This window comes from Polypterus senegalus, chromosome 16 (assembly GCF_016835505.1).
Source record: "Polypterus senegalus isolate Bchr_013 chromosome 16, ASM1683550v1, whole genome shotgun sequence".
Lineage (NCBI taxonomy): Eukaryota > Metazoa > Chordata > Cladistia > Polypteriformes > Polypteridae > Polypterus > Polypterus senegalus.
Window position 1 is genome coordinate 33979813 of NC_053169.1, and position 23466 is coordinate 34003278.

Below are 23466 nucleotides of genomic sequence, written 5' to 3' on the forward strand. Positions count from 1 at the left end.
CATTTCTATTCACTTGCATTCCGTGACCTTCAATAATACTGATGGTTTCCTCATTGTGATTATATAACATTATTTCTATTTATTATTTATTTTATTTATGTTGATTTATTTTATTTCTATTTATGTTATTCATGTAAATTGTATGTTTTTCTTTTATTCTATTATTATAAAGCACTCGGACCACAGCATTCCTATGTTGTTTTAAATGTGCTATATAAATACAATTTACATTGACATTGGCAAAGAGAGAAACCGACTGTAATAAAAAAAAAAAGCACATGACATCTCAGAGTTTGACAGAATGCACACTGGAAAATCTGAAGTCAGTTGGAAGAAGGGTCTATGGTTGTCTGTGACCAAACTTGGGCTTTTTGTGCATCAGACAATGCTTCAACACTGCACTGAGCCCACAATACCTACCGTGAAGCACGGTGGTGGAAGCATCATGTTGTGGAGATGCTTCTCTGCAGCACACCCTGGAAGGCATGTGAGTATAAAATGAATGCAGCAAACTACGGGGAAATCTTGGAGGAAAACCTGATACAGACTGCAATAAACCTGCATCTTGGGAGAAGGTTTGATCACGACCCAAAGCATAAAGCCAAAGCTACACAGGAGTGGCTTAGAAACACAAACATTAATGTCCCAGAGTGGCCGAGTCAGAGTCCAGATCTCGATCAACTGAGAATTTGTGGTTGGACTTGAAAAAGGTTCACTCACAGTCTCAACATAACCTGACAGAGCTTGTGAAGCTTTGTAAAGAAGAATGGGAAAAATATGGCAAAGGCCAGGTGTGTAAAGCTGACCACACAGATCCAAGGCAGTCATGGCAGTCATAACTACTGACGTGAAGGGGGTGACCAATTCTTTTATGCTTTCTATCTGTATTTAATTTAGCCCCGCTTTGCAGAAATATGTTTACACTTTGACATTAAAGTGTCCTATCTGTTGATCGTTGACAAAAAAACATATTAAATCCACTGTGATTCAATGTTCTATAACAATAACTTGTGAAAACTTCCAAGGGGTACATACTTGTTATAGACTCCGTTCTAGTATAGTAGTAGCACTTCGCAAGACCCCACAGTTAATAACACAGGAAGTCATTGATGTGAAACACAGGAAGTCATTGATGTGAGTATAATTGCATTTAGTGTCCGGTTCTGAATGTTAGGCCTCTCAACAGCCTTGGCAGTGACTTCCAGGTTATGACAGACATCTGCTTCTACTCTTTAAAACTGCATCCACAATATGCGTGAACAAGTCAGTGAGGGAAAAAAAAGAAAGAACATAGTTAAATAGTCAGGCCAACATTCAAGTACTAAAATTGCTTCATATTTTTATTCCTTATCAGACTTTGAGCTTACCTCACTGTGCCTCAGTTTTGCTTAATAATTACAAATTTTTGTATTCCTGAATTTGCTTCTATCATGGGTATCACGTATAATTTAATTTAAAAAGTATTCTATTTTGCTCTTTGGGGAAGCGTAATTAAATGCATAAATACAGCAGCTCTTAAAATCAAGTCAGGTAAAACTTTGTCCCCACACACTTCTGCTGTCAAAAGGTTCACCCCATTAGAGTTTTATTTGTTGCTTCTAACATCAAAAAAGTTTAAAATTTTTATGCTGTAGGCAATAGGAAGGTTAAAAAAAGTACACATTAGAAAGCAAACTGAGCAGGCGAGGGTTGGGAACATTGCAGAACATTACTAAGTTCCCCAAACAAGAAAATGACAACTGAAAAAGCACGTGCAAAGGTTTATCATCAAATGAAGGACATTTGGGTTTCATCACAGCATGTTTAATAGCAAACAACAGCAAAACAACTCAAAAATCATTTGTTAAAGTCTTCTTCAATTTTCTTGTAGTACGGCAGTAACAGAGGCTGAGTGTTTGCCTTGTTTATTTTGCTTTACTAACGCGAGAAGATTAATACAACATAGGAGCACAGAGGTTAGCACTACTGCATCGCGGATCCAGCGTCTGACATTCAAATAATATTCCCAGGTGTTGTCCGTGTGGATTCCGCATATTCTTCCTGTGTCTGTGTTGGTTTTACTGTGGGTTATTCCCTCAAATCTCCAAAGAAATGCAGGTTAGGTTGATTAGTCACTCCAAAGTGTGCGTGTATGTGTGTGTGTGTGAGTGGATTTATGACAGACTGGTAACTTGTCCAGTGGTATTTCATGCCATGTGCTTGATGTTGCCAGGGCGCTCGATAATACTATTAGGTTTGAGAATGACTATGATATAAAAGGTTTCTCTCTCATTACAGCTGGCCAGAAGTGTATTGACAGACATCATGTCCTCTTTTGCATTTAGCATCATACATGTATTAAACAGCACTATCACTCTCAACAACTAACAAGGCATGCTCATCATCAACATGGTGAAGTGGTGGATCTGAGGCTAGGGATCTACGCTGGCAGCTGGAAAGTTGCCAGTTCGAATCCCGTAAATGTCTGACTCTACTTTGTTGGGCCCTTGAGTAAGGCCCTTAACCTGCAAGTGTTTCATGTTGGGTATGACGTTAATATGCATCCAGCCCTGCAAGCTGGTCCTCCCACTTACAGGGAAAACCTGGGGGTTGGTGGCAGGATTGGCACTCCAGCCACTGTAAAAAAACAGGTGGTTCATGATGTGGTGGGTGCAGCAACACAGTATCAGCACATGCTCCCAACCTCTCTATCTACATCATCAACTGATACTAAATATTCAGTATTGAATGAGTTAATATAAATTGGTGAACCTGTTAAGAGAATGAGATGCCAACAGTGGAGCTGCCAATTGTGTATTCTCTGGCGGATACCAGTCAAGCTTTACGGTGAAGGGCTCTGAGCACAGGTCACATGAGAGGATGTCAGGCACTCATGCTGCCCTAATGGAGTCTGTTTCTGACAGTTTAGTCAGAAACACGCACACCAGTATCCGGATGGAGGTCATTCTGTAGGAATTTGGTAGAGCTTCGCATTGGACAAAGAAGCAGATACCACCAACAACAGGAACCGGACCTTGAAAAGGGGGCTTCAAAATAACAGTGCCCATTAACCAAACAAAATGGTGTCAGAAACAGTACAAAATAAAAGAGTTAAGTAAATCTTTGGTATAAAAACAAACCTGATATTTGAAATCTTCAGAGTTAGACACACGTAACAGACATACAAAATGAGAAGAATCAAGGATATGAAAATTAAAAGCAAAAACAGAATCATGGCAAACATTAGTAGTAGAAGTAATAGCATCATCACACGTGCAGAGAACTTTGAAAGTCCTACTTGCATGTCACGTTTCAGTGTAACAAGAAATAAAACACAATACCACTCGGAAATATAAATGAGAAATTACAAACCAATGCAGTAGAAACACTAAGTCTGGCACAGAACATCCAAAGCCAAGTGCACAGTGACCGGTATAGTTTGTTAAAATGGAACCGAGAAAAACAAGATTAGCTTTAACACATGATTTTAATGTGACCACGGAAGAAATACCTTTAACAAGGATTAAAAATAATGATAATAAAAAAGTCTTTCACTCTCAGTGAATTTATTGCTTGAACAGCTCAACATTTCATTATCGTTTTTAATGCTACTCTTCCTTTTGTTGAACACCAGCAAGAGCAATCCTACCAAAAACAAATGCTAATATTTATACCTTTTTGCTAACAATTTTACAAGTGACACTACAAAGGGTACATCCAAAGAAATTGTGTTTATTATGTATTCAGGGTTTTCAAAAACCACTAAAGTCAGCAGAGTATTAAGTCAAGTCGTGAAAACACAAACACATGGCAATTATTTTTCTAAATCGCTCCTTGTTTTTTTTTCTAAGCTGGGCATACCATATGCTTTCATATTTGTTCTTTGATTCCCACTGTACCCACTAGCAAGTCATAAAAACAGTGCACGGTGGTTTTGTTCAGTCAGTTAATAGTTATTTCATATAGCTCCTTTCAAATACTGTACATGGAACTGAATCCACAAAGGGAAATGCAGATGCCAAACTACAAAATATGCTTTGCTTATTGTTAGAGTGCAATAAAGGGAATGTTTCCCCCTTTGACATGTCAGCTTATTTTATTCACTGGGCAAAACCTGTGTCTATACATCAAATGATTTTTACATTCATTACAAACAATATGCTTTGATGTTCCTTAGCTACAGCAAGTCGTTTAACTCTAAAAAACTCTTTTAAGTACCCGATACGCATACCCCTCTCCTTGGAACTACAAACTGGTATTGTTCTTTGCACTGGAAATGCTTTGGCTAGTTACAGTCACATAATGGACAAAGCAGGTCTCAAAACTGGAAGGACATGTGGACACTGCAAAATATTAGAAGCAATTTATTAGTGTGGGCCTCGAGTCTGTACAGGGAACAGCTTGATCAGTCAGCTAACAGGAAGGAGGCCATGTGTCTCTTATTAACTCTTTAAAACAGTAATGATAAAAAGATACAGCATACTATCAACATGTAGGGAAATGCCTGAAGAAGATACTGAAATAAGACTCACTTTAACTTTTAACATTTGAGAAGTTTCAAATGTAATGTCACTATTCAGCAAAGTGAGTCAATTAGGGGGGCACTCTTGTAGTGATCGTGCAAACCCAGAGTGATGTAGAACAGGGGTGGCGGACTCCAGGCCTGGAGTGCCGCAGTGGCTACAGCTTTTCATTCTCACCGTTTTCCTAATCAGTGACCAGTTTTCACTGCTAATTCACTTTTTCCCCATCACTTTAATAGCCCTGTTAGAAGAGTTCAGCCTTCTGAATTGATTCCTTTCTTCATTAAATGCCAAGCAGAAATGAGATGTGAAACGAGCTAACAGATGACCAGCTAAACTGGGGCTTCAAACTCCAACCAATGTCACTCCAATCACTTTCTTCATGAAAAGCAAATTCTTGCTGCTAATTAAACCTATTATTTAATTTCATGGCTTGTTGCTTCTCTCATTCTGCCACAACACACATTTTGAAAACTGTTGTTTTTCTGTTCTTTCGAAGAGCACCATCATAATGTTTTGGTGACCTGAGAGATCAACCTTACCAAGACCTTCAGCTCTCTTTAATTTCAGATTTTGAGTGATGGGCACAGAGGAGCTGGTCATGTGGTGGCTTGTTTTGTGTCTCATTATTGTTTGTCTGCTAATTAAAGAAAAAGAAATAACTAAGGGGATTGAGTCAAGTTAATTAAAAGAAGTAATCAGCAGCAAAAACTGGTCACTAATTAAGAAGATGGTAAGAATGAAAACCCGCAGCCACTGTGGCACTCGAGGCCTGGGGGTCAAAACCCCTGATGTGGAAGATGCAAAATTTAATTAATTACAATAATCTCACAATAATCTTCAAAATAGAAAACACAAAATCCTTTTGTGCCCCCCTAAGCCTGCCACAAGGTTTTGAATAGCATTCCATCAATGTGGAACAGCTTCCCCTACTGTACACCATAAAGCAGTGTTTCTCCATCTTTTTGGTGTTGTGACCCACCTTTTTCCTGTGTTAACCCACCAAGAGGAGCAGTTGATGATTCAAGCGTGAGTATTAAGAGCAGTGGGGAGAGGAGCCAAGTACGATTGTCAGAGCAACAATCCGCATCCTGACCCACTGTTTGAGAAACACTGCCAAAAAGGCTGATCAGAGCACCCCGGCCTGTTCCTTCTTCCTTTTGCGACTTCGCCCCAACTAGCCTATGAACTCTTGACTTGATTTCTTCATTGCTCACTGGCTGCTTTAAACACTCATTTCAGGTAAGTAAGCTTTGGCAAATCCCCTCCAAGAACCATATCAGGGGGCAGGGGTGACCTGACAGTTGGTAGGCAAAATGGCCGACGTCTTAGGATTCTTTGTAAAAAATGCATTATAAAATACTTGTGCCTTCCAGATGCCTTTTTTTAAGGTTTAATTTTATTTTTGATATTTGTATGAATTTTTAACATTTTTACGGTAAATCATTACAAAGTCGTTACTAATGAATAAATGAAAATGTTAATCAAGAAGAGAATTTGCCTCATACTTGTGTATATTTATTTGTTATTGTACAGTGCTGGGCACCACCGATGCTTGTTAAATCAGAAATTTTTTTTCTCCATTCTACTTGAAAATGTGAGATGAAAATTTTTTCTCGACCATCACTATAAACTATATGGACTAAATAACATTTAAAAAAATATTTTGGGGTGAAGTACTCCTTTAGAGACAAAAAAAATACTATTACAAAATTAATAAACATAAAAGAAATATAGTAAATTAAAAGATGATGATGTAATAAAATATACAAATTTCCTTATGCACATGTTAAAGTCTGGGCAGCACTGTGGCAGAGTAGTAACACTGCTGCTTGCCATAAGGAGATGGGGTTTGTGCTCCGGGTGTTCCCTGCGTGGAGTTTCCATGTTCTGCCCGTGTCTGTGTACTTTTCCTCTGGCTGCTCCGGTTTCCTCCCACAGTCCAAAGACTTTCAGGTTAAGTGAAGTGGTACTGCTAATCTGGCCCGTGTACATTTGTTCACCCTGTGAAGGACTGGCACCACCACATTTGTTTTCCTTTCATCCCTGGCCATTTTACTTATCATCAGACTCCACTTTACTGACCAAAAACAAATTGTTAGGACTCTACACTTTATTAGTTAAATATTTTCTACCTTAATTGTGTATGGATTAATTTTTGCATGATTTTGATTCATTATTATTATTACCTAATTTTATTTTGTTTTTCTTTTCTTGGAAGTATTGCTTTGACATATTGTAGAGCACTGTACATCCTGCGTATATAAATGCGTTATAGAAATAAATGTTGCTGTTTTGACGGTCCTGCCTTGTGCTCTATAACTGCTGGAACAGGCTCCTCCGACTACCTCACAAGACGCTGCACCTTGATAAGCAGGATAGGAAGACGGGATGTTCAAGTTTAGTGTCTATGATACTGAGACTGGTTCATTCAGGACAAATTCCCAGTGGTGGTGGTGTAGGTTTTAAGTGTGCCACTGTGATCTGTGAAGTTTATTACAAACACATTATTTTATAAAAGATTATTCCTTCATTGAAGCCACACAGACACCAGCTGACAGAATGACACTGGCTAGAAAGATGGAGAGAAACATGTGAAAGGCAATCTAGGCTGGCTATTTTAAAATGCTGATGTTTGCTGAATCAATATATGGCTACTGTCTGAAGAAGCCACGAGAACAGGGGAAAGTGCTTCTGGGGCATAGTCCAAATATAACATGCGACGTTCTGTTGGAAGTTGCCTGTATCTGGCAAATATGTCAGTGTTTATAATGAAGATGATTCATCACAAAGGCAGAAGCTGACCAGATGCTGCTCCATGTCCTACTGGAGGTTCGTATGGCTATCAGTAACCTCAAACTAAAAACAGAATGACACCTGGACATTCCATTGATTTCTCTCTGGCCTGGATATGTATGGATACATGAATTATGCATTGTATCCTTTGGGGTGGAAATTACATTTTAAAGAAAGTTCAACACATATATCTGTTTTTGTACCATACTGCTCTTGTCTGAATATTTCCACCATGGTTACTAAAGGGATGTGTATGGTTTCCGTATGTTCTGCACCAATAATGAACATAATTCCTTGGATTGAGCACCCCCTGCTATATACAAGTGGCACAATTTTTGTAACCACAAAAATGCCAAGGCACACCACTGTCCTACTAACCTCAAACACATATATCTCACACACATACTCTATTGTCTGATGGGGTGGGACTATTGGAAAAGCCTGGAGAGGCATCTGAAGTTTTCTACATGTTGTGTATGCAACATAGGGATTGCAGAGCTGCTTTCATGCTAGCATCTCCAGGTACCGTAGGACAAGTTTCGCCAACCTGAGGAGCTTGTCCCCATCAGATTGAGGCTCAGGTGCACTACACTATTATTGTGCAATGGTTGAAAAACACTGACTTAGCCATTTGTGCCTTCCATGTCATTCTGCAATGCCCAGTATTCTCAATGAACGCTTATATACTGGAATACTTTTCACTGCACTGAAACGCCTAGAGACAATGAACTGAATTCAGATAAGTACTATGATGACAGAATGATATTTTTATAGATCGATTCAGTCAAATTTAAGCATGATAAAGGTAATTCATTACGCTTCTTCAAGGGGCTAACCGTGCAGATTTGCCTGCCAAACAGGTTAACTGCCGGCTGTTAAGCTTTGCCATTTCCTGCAACATCTTGTGGTGAAAATCAAACATTCCGAGCTGCTCCGGCTATTCCTGTTAATTCATCCATAGCCACCACTACCTCAACAGAACAGTTAACTTGACAGGGTGAAGAAATGATTTGTGTTTTAAACGTGTTGTAAGTACTTTCAGCAAACTGGAAAAAACAACCTCAAGGTGAACGTTAATGTCTAAACATAGGAAATCAATTTAGTCACCCGTGTTAGAAATGAAGAAGAAGCAACAACAGACAAAAGAAAAATATAAACTGGTTTACTTAAACAGTTATAATATAACTTTAGCTATGCTTTATTACTCTTTATAATTACACTTAAATCACCAATATTCAAATAAATCAGAAATCCTTATTGGAGTTTACACACATAAGTTGACCATAAATAAGTCCAGGTAATCAACAAGACTTTTATTTGTACATTTAAAATATTTCACCGAAGCCATGGCACAAAAAAAACCAATATCGGCACTGTACATTTTGTTTCTTTATTGCATCTTAAAATATTTAGCATTATAACTTAAGTCAGACTTAAAAGAGATTTCATCAGGCTGCTTTTACACAAAGGTTATAAGGAAAATGTTCTCCATTTTAACAATATGTAGACCTGAACTAGATCAATACAGAAAACGTGATTACTTTGGGCAGGCATTCTGCATGACCCCGACCTGGACAAAGTAGATTAGGAAATTTAAAGGACATTCAGTCTGAGCTTAAATAAGAGGGCATGGAAACAATCATACTGGGTTTCCTGCATTGCCATAAAGAAACGGTAAAAGCTGATATTTAATTCATTAGCCTTGAAATTACTTCAACCAATTTTGGGAAAAAATAAATAAATAACATAACATAACACGGACATTTTGATGTGTGAATACCATTAAGGTAACCATTACTGGTCAATTTCTATTCGCCTAGTGTTGTTCAAATGTCTCGTTTCATAAAACAGGTATGTTCACAAAGAGTTTTCTGTTTATTTCTTTATATATATATATATATAAATTACATGAACTCTTAGGGGGTGAAAAACTGAAAGATAGTTGTGAAAAAAAAACAAACCCACGTGCACAATCCACTTCTACAAAATGAAATCTGGACCTGAAATACTGAAATTCCAAATTATCGTTTATAGCTAAAATGGACAAATGCGAGCCTTCAGTGCCTAAGTGGCTCTAGGGGTTTTTGTGGCCTATTTGTTTTTTTATGATTATTTAAACTCCTTGAATCAATAAAAAATTAAAACATAAAAAAGAGAAAAACTATGCATACCCCAAACAACAGGCAGTACCCCCCGAACATACCCTCTGCCCACCTCAACAGTGCCTAGCAGTAAAGTCAAAATCAACGACAACATTTATTTATATAGCACATTTTCATACAAATGATGCATCTCAAAATGCTTTATACGACGAAGAAAGAAAAAAAGAAAACTATAAAAATAAGATTAGGCAATACTAAGTAACAAAAAATAAAGTAATGGTCCAATGGCCAGGAGGACAGAAAAAACAAACAAACAAAAAAAAAACTCCAGAGGGCTGGAGAAACAAAAAAAAAAAGTCTGCAGGGGCTCCGAGGCCATGAGACCACCCAGACCCCACTGGGCAATCAGCAAAATACATACATGGAGAGGAAGAAAATAATTAGAAAACAAGACCATCAAGCAGGTGTGCTGTAACTGTGATATCAATGGGCATCAAATAAGAAAACTTTCTTTTCTAAAACCGAGGTAAAACAATTTCAAATGGATTTTAAGGATGCTCTAGTAATTTCAGAAGTGCACAGTTACAAAATAACTGGATTTAAAAAGCAAGATCTCTAATTGTTTAAAGAAAGAAGCTTGGAAGGTTTCCATCCGGAGGCAAGAAGTAATTTAGCCACTACAATACAGTACCAAGACTGAGCAGTTCACGTAGAAGCGCTAGAAGAAGTCCAGAAAAGAGCAACTGGGATGATTCCAGGACTGCAAGGTATGAGCTATGAATAAAGATTAAAAGAGCTGAGCCTTTTCAGTTTAAACAAAAGGAGATTAAGAGGAGACATGATGGAAGTGTTTAAAATTATGGAAGGAATTAGTCTAGTGGATTGAGATGGTGCCTTTAAAATCAGTTCATCAAGAACACAGGGACACAGTTGGAAACTTTTAATGGTAAATTGTGCACAAACATTAAGATGTTTTTCTTCACACAGAGAACCGCAGACACGTGGAAGAAGTTATCAAGTAGTGTATTAGACAGTCGGACTCCAGGGACCAAAACTTGACTTGATGTTATTTTAGAAGAATTAAGCGGATAGGACTGGTGGGCTCTTTTGGTCCATGACCTGTTCTCACTTAGATTGTTCTAATGTTCTAATCAATGATATGGTTTCCAACAAAAGCTGTCATGGTGGCGACAGAGCACATGCATCCTTTTTATCTAGAGTTTGTGTTAATGAAGTCCATCAGATGCTACAGAAAACCTGACCAAGAAAGGAAAAAGAGAAAGACATTTTTATCCAATGCTGCAGTAGCCCTAAAAAAACAGAAGCTGTTCCAATTAGCCCTAAGATAGTGAGCAAGTCTCTCGTCTATTAGGCCAGCTGTTCATGAAGGCTTCATGCTTACTTTATTCGGTAATGGTCTTTTAGCTTCAAGGTGTCTTGCATATCATTTTTATTGTGGGGTTATTTTGCAGGTTATTTAGTTAGCGTTTGTGTTGATGTCATGTTCTAAATTAAGTAAACCATACTGAATGATACTGAACTAAGGAATGTATATAAAATATACTTAATATTAATATTTTATTTTATTAAGTTTATAATTCCTTAACTAATAGCAAGCACGTGGACCTCCAGTTTTCAAATAAAGGTGAGTCAGGCTAAACATTACCATTTTGGCCAGTTTTCAGTAGGACAAAAACACAACCCCATCTAAATCTTTTTAATGTTATAATGCAAGACGTGAATGGAATCTTTGAAAGGTCCAACAGAAGTAGAGTTAGAGGAACAGAAATGAGGATTACAGACAGAAATAAGGAGATAAAATGGCTGATCTGCAACCAGAAAGTGAAAACAGGAGGGTAATGGTAGAACCAATGGAGGAAAGAGTCGGATAAACCAAGGGAACACAAATGGCAAAGTGGACCAGGAGAAAGACTCATGAAAAGCAGTTTACAGGGAGTAGCCCTATTTCTTAATTAGAAAAAAAAATCTTATAATTAATAGAACATTTCCATTTCTGTTTTCATTTTCTACATCAAAAATTCATATCTCTGTATGTTGTTTTCCAGAGAATAAAAACAAAATATTCTAAATACCAGAGCAGAAGCCAGTCATCTATTTTTTAACCCGAGGCCGAAGTCTAGGCAAGGCAGCAGTCCATCACAAGACATGCTGACGTGTAGATAATCACAGTCTACCAGAGTTGCCAACTAATCTAAGTGGCACACCTTGAGATGTGGGAGAAAGAGCAGTGCAGACACAGGCAGGACATGAGCGCTCAATACAGACAGTGACCAGGCCGAAATTTAGAGTCTTCATACTTCAGTTCATTCATAAATGCCTGCTTTCAATTATAAGCTCATAGTGGTGCAAACATTAACAAATAACAGTCTATTTTTCCATTGAAAGATTGCAATAATAGATCAGATAGGCTGATTTGTGTTTTCTATTAAATAAAATGAAGTTATATATTTTAACATATTCTTGTTCATCATGGTGCCAGAGAGTGGGGACGTGTTCCACGTTGGTCAGACATGTCTCTTTCAGTTTCTACAGGGGTGCCATGAAGTCAATTCTCACACGATGTAGCACATCCTGGTTTGGCAGGTGCTCTGCACAGGTTGTTTGTTCAAAATCATATGATAAAAATGCAGGAATCGCAGTCATATGCATACTAATTGCTAATATCCTATCTCAGTTTGGCCTGACAAACTTTACCAGACAATGAACTTCCTACAGCCATACATGCGAAATCATCTGGGTTTGTTTAAGTTTATGTTCTCTTTGTAGACTACTTTATGTTTTAAAGTACATAAAAGATCAGTGAGAGGAATATCTGTGTTGTTTTAGGATAAACATTTAAAGAATTATTCAGCTGGAAATGGCATTGAAAACAAGTGGCTTAATTTTTGCTTTTAGGATTGATATTACAAGTGCTTTAAAATGAATAACACTGCACTACAGAATTGTTCCATCTCTCCCAAACACAACATCATACAGATGTATTACTCACAAAATGTTAATTTACATTGGTCCTAAAATGATGTTAAATAATACACTCATAACAAATAACCTGCACCTTATTTTAAAACCTATGTACCTTTATTGCTTTATTTTATTAACATAATCTGACATAAAATACAGTCACAAGTTCACATCTGTGGAACTCACTGAGTCTGGCTTCATTTTTCCAGGGCAAAAAGTGACACCACCTGTTGACTGATAAGGCAACTACAGAGAATAAAAGATTACAAGAAAAACCTAATGTGCAATATAAGGGCAAACGTATGTGGGCACCCCTCTAAATTATTGGGTTCAGGTGTTTCAGCCTCACCCATTGTGTAAACTAAAAGACATAATTATGGAATCTCCACTGACAAAACATCAGCAGTAGAATGGGTTGTGCTGAAGAAATCAGTGACTTTAAACATGGCACTGTCATAGGATCCCACCTTTGCCACAAATCAGTACTTGAAATTTCTGCTCTGCTAGATCTACCCTGGTCAACTATAAGTGCCGTTATTGTGAAGTGGAAGCATCTAGGAGCAAAACCAGCACAGCCACAAAATGGCAGACCATGCAGACTTACAGAGTGGGGCCAATGAGTGTTCAAAGCACATTATGTGTAAAATTCAGCATCGTCTATTGCATCACTCACAGCAGAGATCCAAACTGACTCTGGATACAACATCAACACAACAACTGTGTGCCAGGAGCTTCATGAAATGGGTTTCCATAGCTGAGCAGTTGCACACAATCATAAAGTCACTATGCCCAATGCCAAGTGTTAGTTGGAGTGGTGCAAAGTACACTGCCTTTGGATGCAAGAAGAGTGGAAACATGTTCTCTGGGTTGTTGAATCGTGCTTCACTATTTGAAAGTCCCATTGACCAATCTGGGTTTGGAAGATGCCAGGAGAATGCTGCAGTCCAGATTGCATAGTGTCCAGTGGAAAATGAGGTGGAGGCAAAGTGATAATGGGCTGGGGCTATTTTTGCTTGGTTCCAGTGGAGGGTACTGTTGAACAATTTTGGACAATGATGTGCTTCTAACTTTGTGGCAACAGTTTGGGGAAGGCCCTTTTCTGTACCAGCGTGAGGTATCCTTCTGTTTTTGGCTCTCCAGACCCCAAAACCCTCATCTTTAAGTCATTTCTGGATCACATTTCATGCTGAAAATTACACCCTTATGATAAAGAATAAACCAAAAGGGTGTTTCTCCGATGCCAAAGAGTGTGAGTTTATCATAGATGTCCGCATGTCAAATGTAATTTGGTCCCCTTCTTAGAAGTGTCTTGTGTGTTTTTTGCAGAATGCCCTCAGAGTCCAAACATGATTGTTCTTCATGCATATGATCTCTAGTGACCCGCAATCCACTCATCACACGGTATCCCATAAGCTAAATGTTAAACTATATGTTTATCTCTGAGAAATATTGTGTTTCCTCAAGATCTTAAGAAAATGATGCCATTATCTCAAGAAAATGATACAAAAAATGAATGTTGTTATATCCAGTGGTTTTCTCGCACGATGATTTCTATGGATTACTTACTGACTTTTGATATGAAATTAGCAGGAATTCGGTTTAGCCATTTGCACAGTATCGATACCAACAGGCAGTGGAATTACAGACTACCAATGATCAAAGGTTACACTTCTAATCAGTAATTATAGTGGAACAGAGTACCCTAAGAAGAAAATTACAAAGAAAATAGCCAACTAAACTTTTATTTTATTTTTTATAAAACATAGCTTTAAGTCTTAATATTTCAGTTATTAATTACAGTTGGCAAAACAATATTAAAAAAACAAACGTGAAAAATAAAAAAAACATTAAAGCAAAGGGCGACCAGCCCTTCCTAAATATAAAGAGCATACCTTTAATTTTGGGCTCTATACAGTACAAATGCCAAAGTGACAACAGAGAAGTAAAGAGAAACACAACACAAAAGTTATTTACAGGACTACAAAAAATAAAAAAGGAGGAAATAAACAAAGAAACGACAGGCCATTCAATGCAACGCCACATGTCAATTTCTACTGCATTTACATAACTGGACTTCAGAGACATAAAAGATTTCTGTGTAATAATTCATTCACCATTACTTTGCAGCAACCCCAACGTTAATAGTAAAAAGGGTTTAAAATTTATCAGCCTGGAGATCCAGTAATTTCTTCAGAAAAGAGTTTACCATTCACCTTTTTAAAACAACTGGCATATTCAAATTTTACAAAAGTACCCTGAGGTGTTCAGATTGCTGCATAGTACAGCACAAAAAAAGTCAGAAATGTGAAACATCAAAATTGCCAGCAAACAAAATGCTTAATGGACTTTAGAGTTAAATTCACTCCGCGGATGCATCGCCTAGGCCCCGGCGGTTCAAAGCTAATGCTTTAGGCAGTGCGCACTTGAAAGCGTGGTGACACAAACTGGCCTGTGTTAAAGTAAAACATTCAGAGCCACAAACGTTTCTAATGTGGGCACGGTATTTCATCTGGTGTATAAAGGAGTGCAGTTTTTCCTTAGCTAATAATTGCAATAATTCAACTTTAATTTAAGAAAAAGGCAAGATATTTCCTTTTGAAATTTTGTTCCATTTATTGTACACATATTTTGCCCAAGTTTAGATAATAGTTAAAACTGTGCAATATACAATAGCCAGATTGTGTTTATAAATACAGTACTAACATAAAACACATTTATACAAACTCTGCTCTTCTAAAATCTTAATGGTGTTAAATTAATTAATTAATAAAGCAAATGACACAACTTGGAGAACATGGACACTCCTTAGAGACTGGAAAATATACTGTACTACTGTTCTTGGAAAGAAACATTTTTACAAATCTTTAAGGAACAGATTAAAATGAAAAAAATGAGCAAATGACAAAGTCAAAAGTAAGCACCATGAGAGAAAAATGCTAAATATAAAGAAAAAGAAGCCCACTCTTGATTTTTGCTGCTATTCATAACACTTTAGCCTATTCACTCTGTGCTGGCATTATGGCTTCTCAGCAGGTAGACATGTCGTCTGTCTCAATTGTAAATGATGCCTTACCTTACTTAAATTAAGAAAAATAGCCATATTAGTGAGTGGAACAGACTTACCCGCACATGGCAAAGAATAGCCAATCTGAGGATCATACACAAACTGACGATCATTCAGCTTTGTCACGCAGTACACATGGAAGCAGTCGAGGCAAATGACATGTCGGTCAGAGCACTGGAACACCAACACGGGGCTCCTGGGGAAGCACAAAATACAATCTTCAGCCACTCTCATTTCTGTTTTAATCTTTGCTCAATCTTACAGTACAGTTTGTTAACTTGTTTCTTGAATTTTAAGGTCATTTCATTGAAAACTGAAATAAAAATAACACCTCATAAACTTAACGGTACAATATTAAATGATTTCGGATTGTGTGATTTAAGAAGAAGCATAGAAATAAGACTTATAATCTTTTGTTAACTTCTAAGGCCTCTTTTCATGCTACAGCACAAATGTTCTCTACTTTTTAAATATGCTCTGAAATTAGCATTTAGCCTCATCTTAATGTATTGAAGATGAAACAGCATATACTTTATTCTGACTCAGTGCCATTCAGGTTACTCTCAAATCTGAGACACAGTGAATAATAAACAATTAAGGATGAATGATTGGTTATTATAGTTATTTGATTTCAAAAAAGATAAAACAAGATGCAGTTACATGTGACACATTCAAATGCTTATTAAGACGATTTAAAATTAAAAATGAACATAAATGTCAGCTAACGAAATGGCTATTGGGTTTTCTTGACAAAGCATATTAAAGAAATGTATCGAACTTCCGTGGGGAGACGTCTGGCATCTATTTTCCCATAATTAGTTAGTACAGTCGACCCTTGATATACGACCGGCCTGACATGCGAACAACTTGATTTACGACCAAAATTTTTGTTTTGATTTACAACCAACATCTTGCATTACGACCTGAATGTGGTCACGTGTATCCGCTTGTGCGATTGTAAACAAACAGCCGAGAGAGTGTTTGTAAGCGTCAGTCAGAGCCCAGATACATGTGTTTGTGGACGTAATTTCGGTCAGTGCAGTGATTTATCTGTATATATAATTCACTAAGACCATGGCAAGCAAGACGCATAATTGCTAAGGAAGGAAGAGAAGGTAACGAAGGTAAAGAAAGCGATTGTTAAGGGATGTTAGCTAGCGGGCTGGCGTGGCACATGATGATGTCATCTGGCTGAGTCAGCACCGGCCTGCTTTGGAGTGTATTATTACAGTAGTTCACAACACGACCAGCTTTGAACTGAGTGCTCGACTACTGTCATTATTAACTTGAGAAACAGCGATCGCAATCGAAACGAAGAAGGAAATTGTGCGGAAATATGAGAGGGGTGTTCGTGTGACCGATGTTGCTAATATGTACAGCATGTTGAAATCCACCATCTCGACAATTTTACAAAGAAAAGATTTGCATAAGGAGGCTCCTTCTAAACAATAACCACCTTCCATTTCATTCTCCTCCTCCTCCTCCCTTCCTGAAGCCCAAAGATGTCAAATTAAATGGTGAGTACAGTATGAAATTGTTGTTTCTGGTAGGCTAGGCACTTTTTATAACTTTTTGGTTAGTACATTAGTAAAATTATTGGTGTTTTGGTAAATTATGCACATTATACAACCCTTTTTTATTATGAAAAGGTTAAGTTAGTGTTGCTGTGGGAGGTTCGGAGCGCATTATGGGTATTTCCATTATTTCTTAAGGAAAAATAGTCTTGACTTACCACCAACTTGAGTTAAAATCAGCCCTCGCGAACGAATTGAGTTCGTAAGTCAAGGGTCCACTGTATACTGGAAAACAAACTCAGAAGTTTTTACAAACGTTTTGGTGATTATGAAAGACAGCTTCAAGATGAAAACAAATATAATTTTAGATTGACTGTGTCACATTGGAATTTGGAGAACAATGACATTAACATTTATGGAATATAGTGGGTGTAATTGCTTAATGGGGCCGACACCGTGAATTAGTTCAATTGAGCTAAAACACTTTTTGCTGTTGATTTTCATTTGTACTTAGCATCTGAGGTTCTCGTTTCAGTGTCCAACACGACTCGATGAGCCTTGATGGAGTCCACTTGTGCTTTAACACTGCTTTCCATCATTGTAATGTCCTGATGAAACATTTTGCCATGTTTGTCACTGGCTGCTCCATGGTTAGCTGGGAAGAAGTCTGAGTGCAAATACAGAAAAGCATTTTAAGCGACATGTTGCACTTCATGGTTTAGTATGCTTGAAACATGTTGTCAGCCAGCTGGATGCAGTTTGGTTCTTTGCACTTGCCAAGAAAATTCTCAACAACATCCTTGAATGTCTTTCATGTGATTTCTTCCCATTCAACTACCAGATCTTTGAATCTTCTCTCATCGAGGAGGTTTCTGATTTGTGGAACACAAACGGCATCAGTTATTTGTGGAAACAAATATGAAAATCCTTCTCCTTTCTCATTCATTGTTTTCACAAAATATTTCATCAGTTGACGTTTTATATGAAAAGAAGGCAAAAACATCTTTGATGGGTCAAGAAGTAGTTTATACGCCACCCTATTCAGCCCTGGAACCAAATGTTTACAGAGACGCCAGTTGTTTATCACGTAAAGAGACTCGCAAATCAAACAGCACCACTTGGAATATCCGAGCTGCATTTCTAGTAGCAGTGCCACTATTTGTAGATCAGCAGACATGTCCCAGTTGTAGTTTTTGTATTGCAGATATAAACTTTTATTATGACAGGAACTCACAAAAAAAGGTGACAGCAGTAAAACAGGAGGAACATTTAAAAGCGATATTTTAATCAGTTGGCCGTAATCCATAGGATGCACACTGAAGTGTTCAGGATGCAAAATCTTAATACTTCACCTTCTATTTTTTCATATATTAATTATGCAAAGTCTATTGTTGTATTTTGTGACAATACAATATAGAAGTTGAAAACCATACTGTTTTGGATAAGGGTTTTAACAGTTTGTTTGAAATACAATGCATTTTAAAAGCTTGTGCAGTATCAGGAAATAAAAAATGTTTCAAGCTCCAAATGGTTTCTTCATTCTTTCTTTGGAAGATTCATGTATCCTGAATCAAAAATACTACATGTACACACCCCATAATGATATAAAAAACATTTTATAGGAAAGATGGCAATGACCTACCCAATATAAATGCATAAAATATTAATGGTCCACCATTTTACTCATTTTACCACTGCTCTGTGCCTAAATGCTGCACTAACCCTTCCTAACCAATGTGTCCACTTAGTTCTTTTAAAAGCTATTCTAGGCCATACTCTTTTTAATTCTGAGATATGTAAAATCTCAAGATGCCCAATACTCTGGAAATGTGATTTAGAGTCCTTCAGGGAGGTACTAAAAAGCAGATAAATCCATTCATAAATTCCTTTTTAGATTTGCAGAGTGCATGATGTTTCTAATATTCTTATCATTACAACAGAAAACCCAGGGCTACTCAATTGAATGGATGCTTAAAGCTTGCTGCGCTAAGCTAACTGATAGCTTTTATAATTAATCCTTGATGGAAAAGCATTAACAAAATTATAAAATGTAAATCTGTCTCTTGGGAAGTATGGGTGGAGAATGAGTAAGAAGTTTCTTTTCTACACCATAGGTGGCTTTCAGTCCATTGAGAACATTGCTGTTAGTACCACATGAAGCCATGTTCTGCATACGCCTACTAGATGTTTACTCTACACTTGAAGTCGTACTCAACACTTTAACTTGCATTTCTAGTGCTGAGATTACATCCTAGACTTTAGAGGCATACATTTACTAGTCCTAGCCCAATATGGAATACAGGATATGACTGAAAAATACAAGGCCAGTCAGTCAGGGATCAATATATTAAGTATAACAAACAAGCTACTCTAAATTGAAGTCACATAACGCAAGCCCAACGTCTGATCCTGTTTATCTGTCAGAGAAAATCACAAGATCAGATCAGCTGCTCTTAATAAATCTGAAGTCTGTGAAATAGGGCTGCCCAGACACACACAGGCGGACACCGTTTCAGCCATCACCACACGTTTATTCACAGTTCTACTATATACAAATATATAGTCACAAGTGCACCACAAAACCCCCAAAGTCCTGGCCAGACAATGCCTTCACTTTCCTCTTCAGGCCGCCTCCTTGCCTCCTCCAGCTCAGTCCACTACGCTCCCGACTCTTGCCCTGAATGAAGGGAGGCGGCCCCTTTTACTATCACCCGGATGTGCTCCAGGTGGGTTCCGGCAATCACCCGCCGACACACCCCTGTGTGGCGGAAGTGCCGGCTGCATCCCTGGAAGCACTCCGGGTGTCCCTGCTCTTCTTCCCCCCAGCACTTCCTGGTGTGGTGGAAGTTCTGAGGTCCAGGGCTCCAAAGGCATGGGGGCACCCCCTGGCGGCAACCACGGGCCCCTACAGGGTGGAGCTTCAAAGCTCTGTACCCGTGGGCCTCAAAGGAACCAGGGCGGTCGATCCCAGATGGTCTGGGGAAGGCCGCAAGCCCTCCTCCGATCCTCCTGGGCGTCCCAGCCGGTTCGCCACCCCAGCCACCTCTGATAAGTCAAAGAAGAACATCTGCACATGCACATCCTTTTACAGTATCTTCAAAAGGTATTTACCACTCTGGTATATTTTACATTTTGTTATTATACAATGCTGAATAAAAGTTGATTTAATTGGGCGACTTTGACATTGAGCAACAGAAAAAAAAGACTCGTTCATGTCAAAGTGACAACAGATCTCTGGGGCAAAGAGGCCTACATTAATTACTAAATGAAATAATTGCAAAATGGTTTTAACTCTTAAACCTCCACATACTTGGGGGGTTAATGCACCTCCAGACACCAAATACTTTTTTGCTGCACTTTTTGAGAAAACGTCATAATTCACCAAGAAAAGTGAAATTTTAATGGAACACATTTTTTTCATGCAAAGAGCATCACAATTACTGCAACACTGATCATTTTACACACTGCGAATGAACTGCAAAAACTATAAAAAAAAAAAACTACTGCAACAATCCATTAATATATGTACAAGGTGCAACTGACGCCATTCAAGAAATTCAGTAAATCACCGAGCCAACTGCGCTTGAACTGGCTGCACTTCAAGCACACAGAGGCCAACACTGACACTTGCAGGCTAGTCTAGTGCAGCGGCTGAATCCCAGGGACAGTGATGCTGATTCACTAGGGGTTGGCAGTGGTCATGTGCAGGCTGCTCAACGAATGTACGGCACTGACTGATCAGCAGGCAAATTGCATTGGGAACTGACTATAGCCGGTTGCAGCAGTTTAAGAGTTAAAAGACGTCTTATTAGTTCAATGGAGATCAACGTCTGTAGTCCAGCGGTTTTAAATGTAGTATAAATGATTGTTTAAAGATTCAATTTTTATTGAGTCATTATCATGGCATTGCCTACACAATGAAGCCAAAAAGCAACTCTGTGAAAGGGCAATTAAAAACCTTCAAGTCAGGTGATGGAGAAAAGAAAATATCCAACAACAACATTTATTTATGTAGCACATTTTCAGATACAGAATGTAGCTCAAAAGTGTTTTACAAGAGAAAACAAGAACAACAAGTCACCGAATATGCTGTATCTTGGGAGTCCAGTTAAATCAGTGATGAAGAAGTGGAAATGAGTTGCAAATGTGTCTAAAGCAGGCCGCCTGCATAAACTGAGTGGTTGTGTAAGAAGAAGACAAGTGAGGAAGGCCACCAAAAGACCAATGAGAATTCAGAATGGAGTCACAAGCTACAGTATATTGGATTAAAGAGAGTATGCAGAGAACAACTGTTGTCCGGGTGCTTCACAAGTCATAGCTTTATGGAAGAATGACAAAGAGAAAGTCACTGTTAAAAAAAAACAAAAAAAAAAAACATCTTGGCTAGAGTTTGAAAACATGCACTCTTTAAAGATAATTAGAAAAATGTTCTATAGTCTTTTGAGACTAAAATTGGGCTTTTGGCCAACACAGTAAATGTTATGTTTGGTGCACCATTCCCACCATCAAGCATGATGGTAGCAGCTGTCAAACACGCAAGTTTAGGGGACAGCCAAAGGGTCCAACATGGGGTGTAAAAGACACCAGGAAAAGGGCTGGTAATGAGCATTAATGCCTTTTCTCTTTCCTCTTTCAGAACCACGGAAGACTAAGTCAAAATTCTTCACTTCCCTTCCTTTGCAGATGACCTCACTTCCGTCCTGTCCTGATGACATCACTTCCTGACCATACCGACGCCATCTTTTCATGTCCTGCCATTTTGTATAAAGCTGACCCATTTGCCATATTCACTTGTCTTTGTTATTTCACAGAAAGACCAGTATCAATCACTATTGATGACTCGACAATATACGCAGAAAATCCCCAGATCTTTGTTTTGTGTTGTCTCAGTTACTTCATACAGCATTATGCTGTGGGGATTCTTCTCTGCAGCAGGCTCTGGAACGCTTGTGAGAGAACAGGATAAAATAAATGCAAAATACAGGTAAAGTATAGAGAGAAACCTGATGTAGCCTGCAGAAAAACTGCACATTGGGAGAAGATTTATTTTTCCAGCAAGACTAAAGGATAAAGCCAAAGCTGCTCAGGAATGGATTAAAAACAACAATTTTAATGTCCTGGAGTGGCCAAGTCAGGGTCCATCCAACTGAGAATTTGTGGATGGACTTGACAAAGGCAATTCAATTACGACTCTCCATGCAACCTGACAGAACTTGAGTAAAGAAGAATGGAGAAAAATTGCAGAATCCAGATGTACAAAGCTGACAGAGAAAGAGACTCTGTGCAAACAGACTTAGGCTGTCATGGCTACCAAATGTGCATCTATTAAACATTCAGGAGAAAGGCTCTCAAACCTGCTTAACCAACTCAGGGTCACGGGTGGTGAACATACTGGCAGCAGGGAGCAGAAAACAGTTCTGGACAGGGCATCCGTCCATTGCAGAGCTCACTCAAGCACACACATATATATTCACACTCACACAAGGTCCAATTTCAAATGTCAGTTCACCTAACATGCACATCTTAGGGGACATGGGAGGAAAATCGAATCACCTAGTATAAAACCCACATCCACACAGAGCGGACATGGAAACTCAACAAATGGATAAACATGAGGTGCAGTATTCAAGCCTAGAAAGCTGAACCTGTTAGACAGCAACCCTTAACACTCCTCTTGCTGTTGCATCATAAAAAAGCATCATAAACTACAACGGTCCCAGTGAAACATAATGATGGATTATCATAGTACAGAAGCTGTATAGCACACAGGTTCTGTTTATGCTTGCAATGCAAATTTAAAAAAAGAAAAAAAATAATATATATCATATATACAGTATATCTATTATATAAAAAGATTTTGGGTCGAGATGTGATCATCTTGGGGAGACACTTTGACATCAAGCGAGACTAGACATTACAACCTTACGAAGCAAGACCCATGAGACGGTAACCTTTGCACGTCACGCCCAACTTACAAACAATTTAATCCCAACGATAACTGAATCTTACTTACATACATATATACGTCCATAGCCTGCATCTCGGTCACCGTGTGAGGCGCCGTTGGGTCCCCCATCCCAACGCCTCCCACGCTGTTGGCTGCCTGCCTATATAAGGCCGTCCATTGCTCCAGTCTCTACATTCCCTTCCTTGCTTCGCCACGGGATTCACGTCTCCCTACTGATAACTACAGCCTTTTTATTTAATCCATGGCTTCTCCACTGTTTTATTGTTCGTTTATTACGGTTATAGCTATTGTGTAGGTATTTTAGACTTACTTTACATTGCTCAGGTACCCATTTCCTTTATCATTCCAACTGTACCCCCATTAACATGTCTATCGAGGCGATCACCATCGATCAAAGAACTGTCACTTACCGAGTGGATTCCATGCCTGGAGATGGCACCTACCTTTTCCATTCTCTTTGTTACATATTGCACGGCCATATCAGGCTCACTCTTGATATCCGGAGGAACATTGTGTCTTATGTATTGAATGACTGGGA

At 38.4% G+C, this 23466-nt stretch overlaps 1 protein-coding gene across 1 annotated transcript in view; it reads right to left on the reverse strand.

Annotated features, from left to right (window-relative positions):
* prkn (parkin RBR E3 ubiquitin protein ligase) overlaps window positions 1-23466 on the reverse strand; it is a 1158643-nt gene that overhangs the window by 392993 nt on the left and 742184 nt on the right. Inside the window, exon 7 of the mRNA XM_039738446.1 lies at window positions 15506-15642. Coding sequence (XP_039594380.1) covers window positions 15506-15642 — 137 coding nt within the window. The remainder of the gene's footprint in view (window positions 1-15505; window positions 15643-23466) is intronic.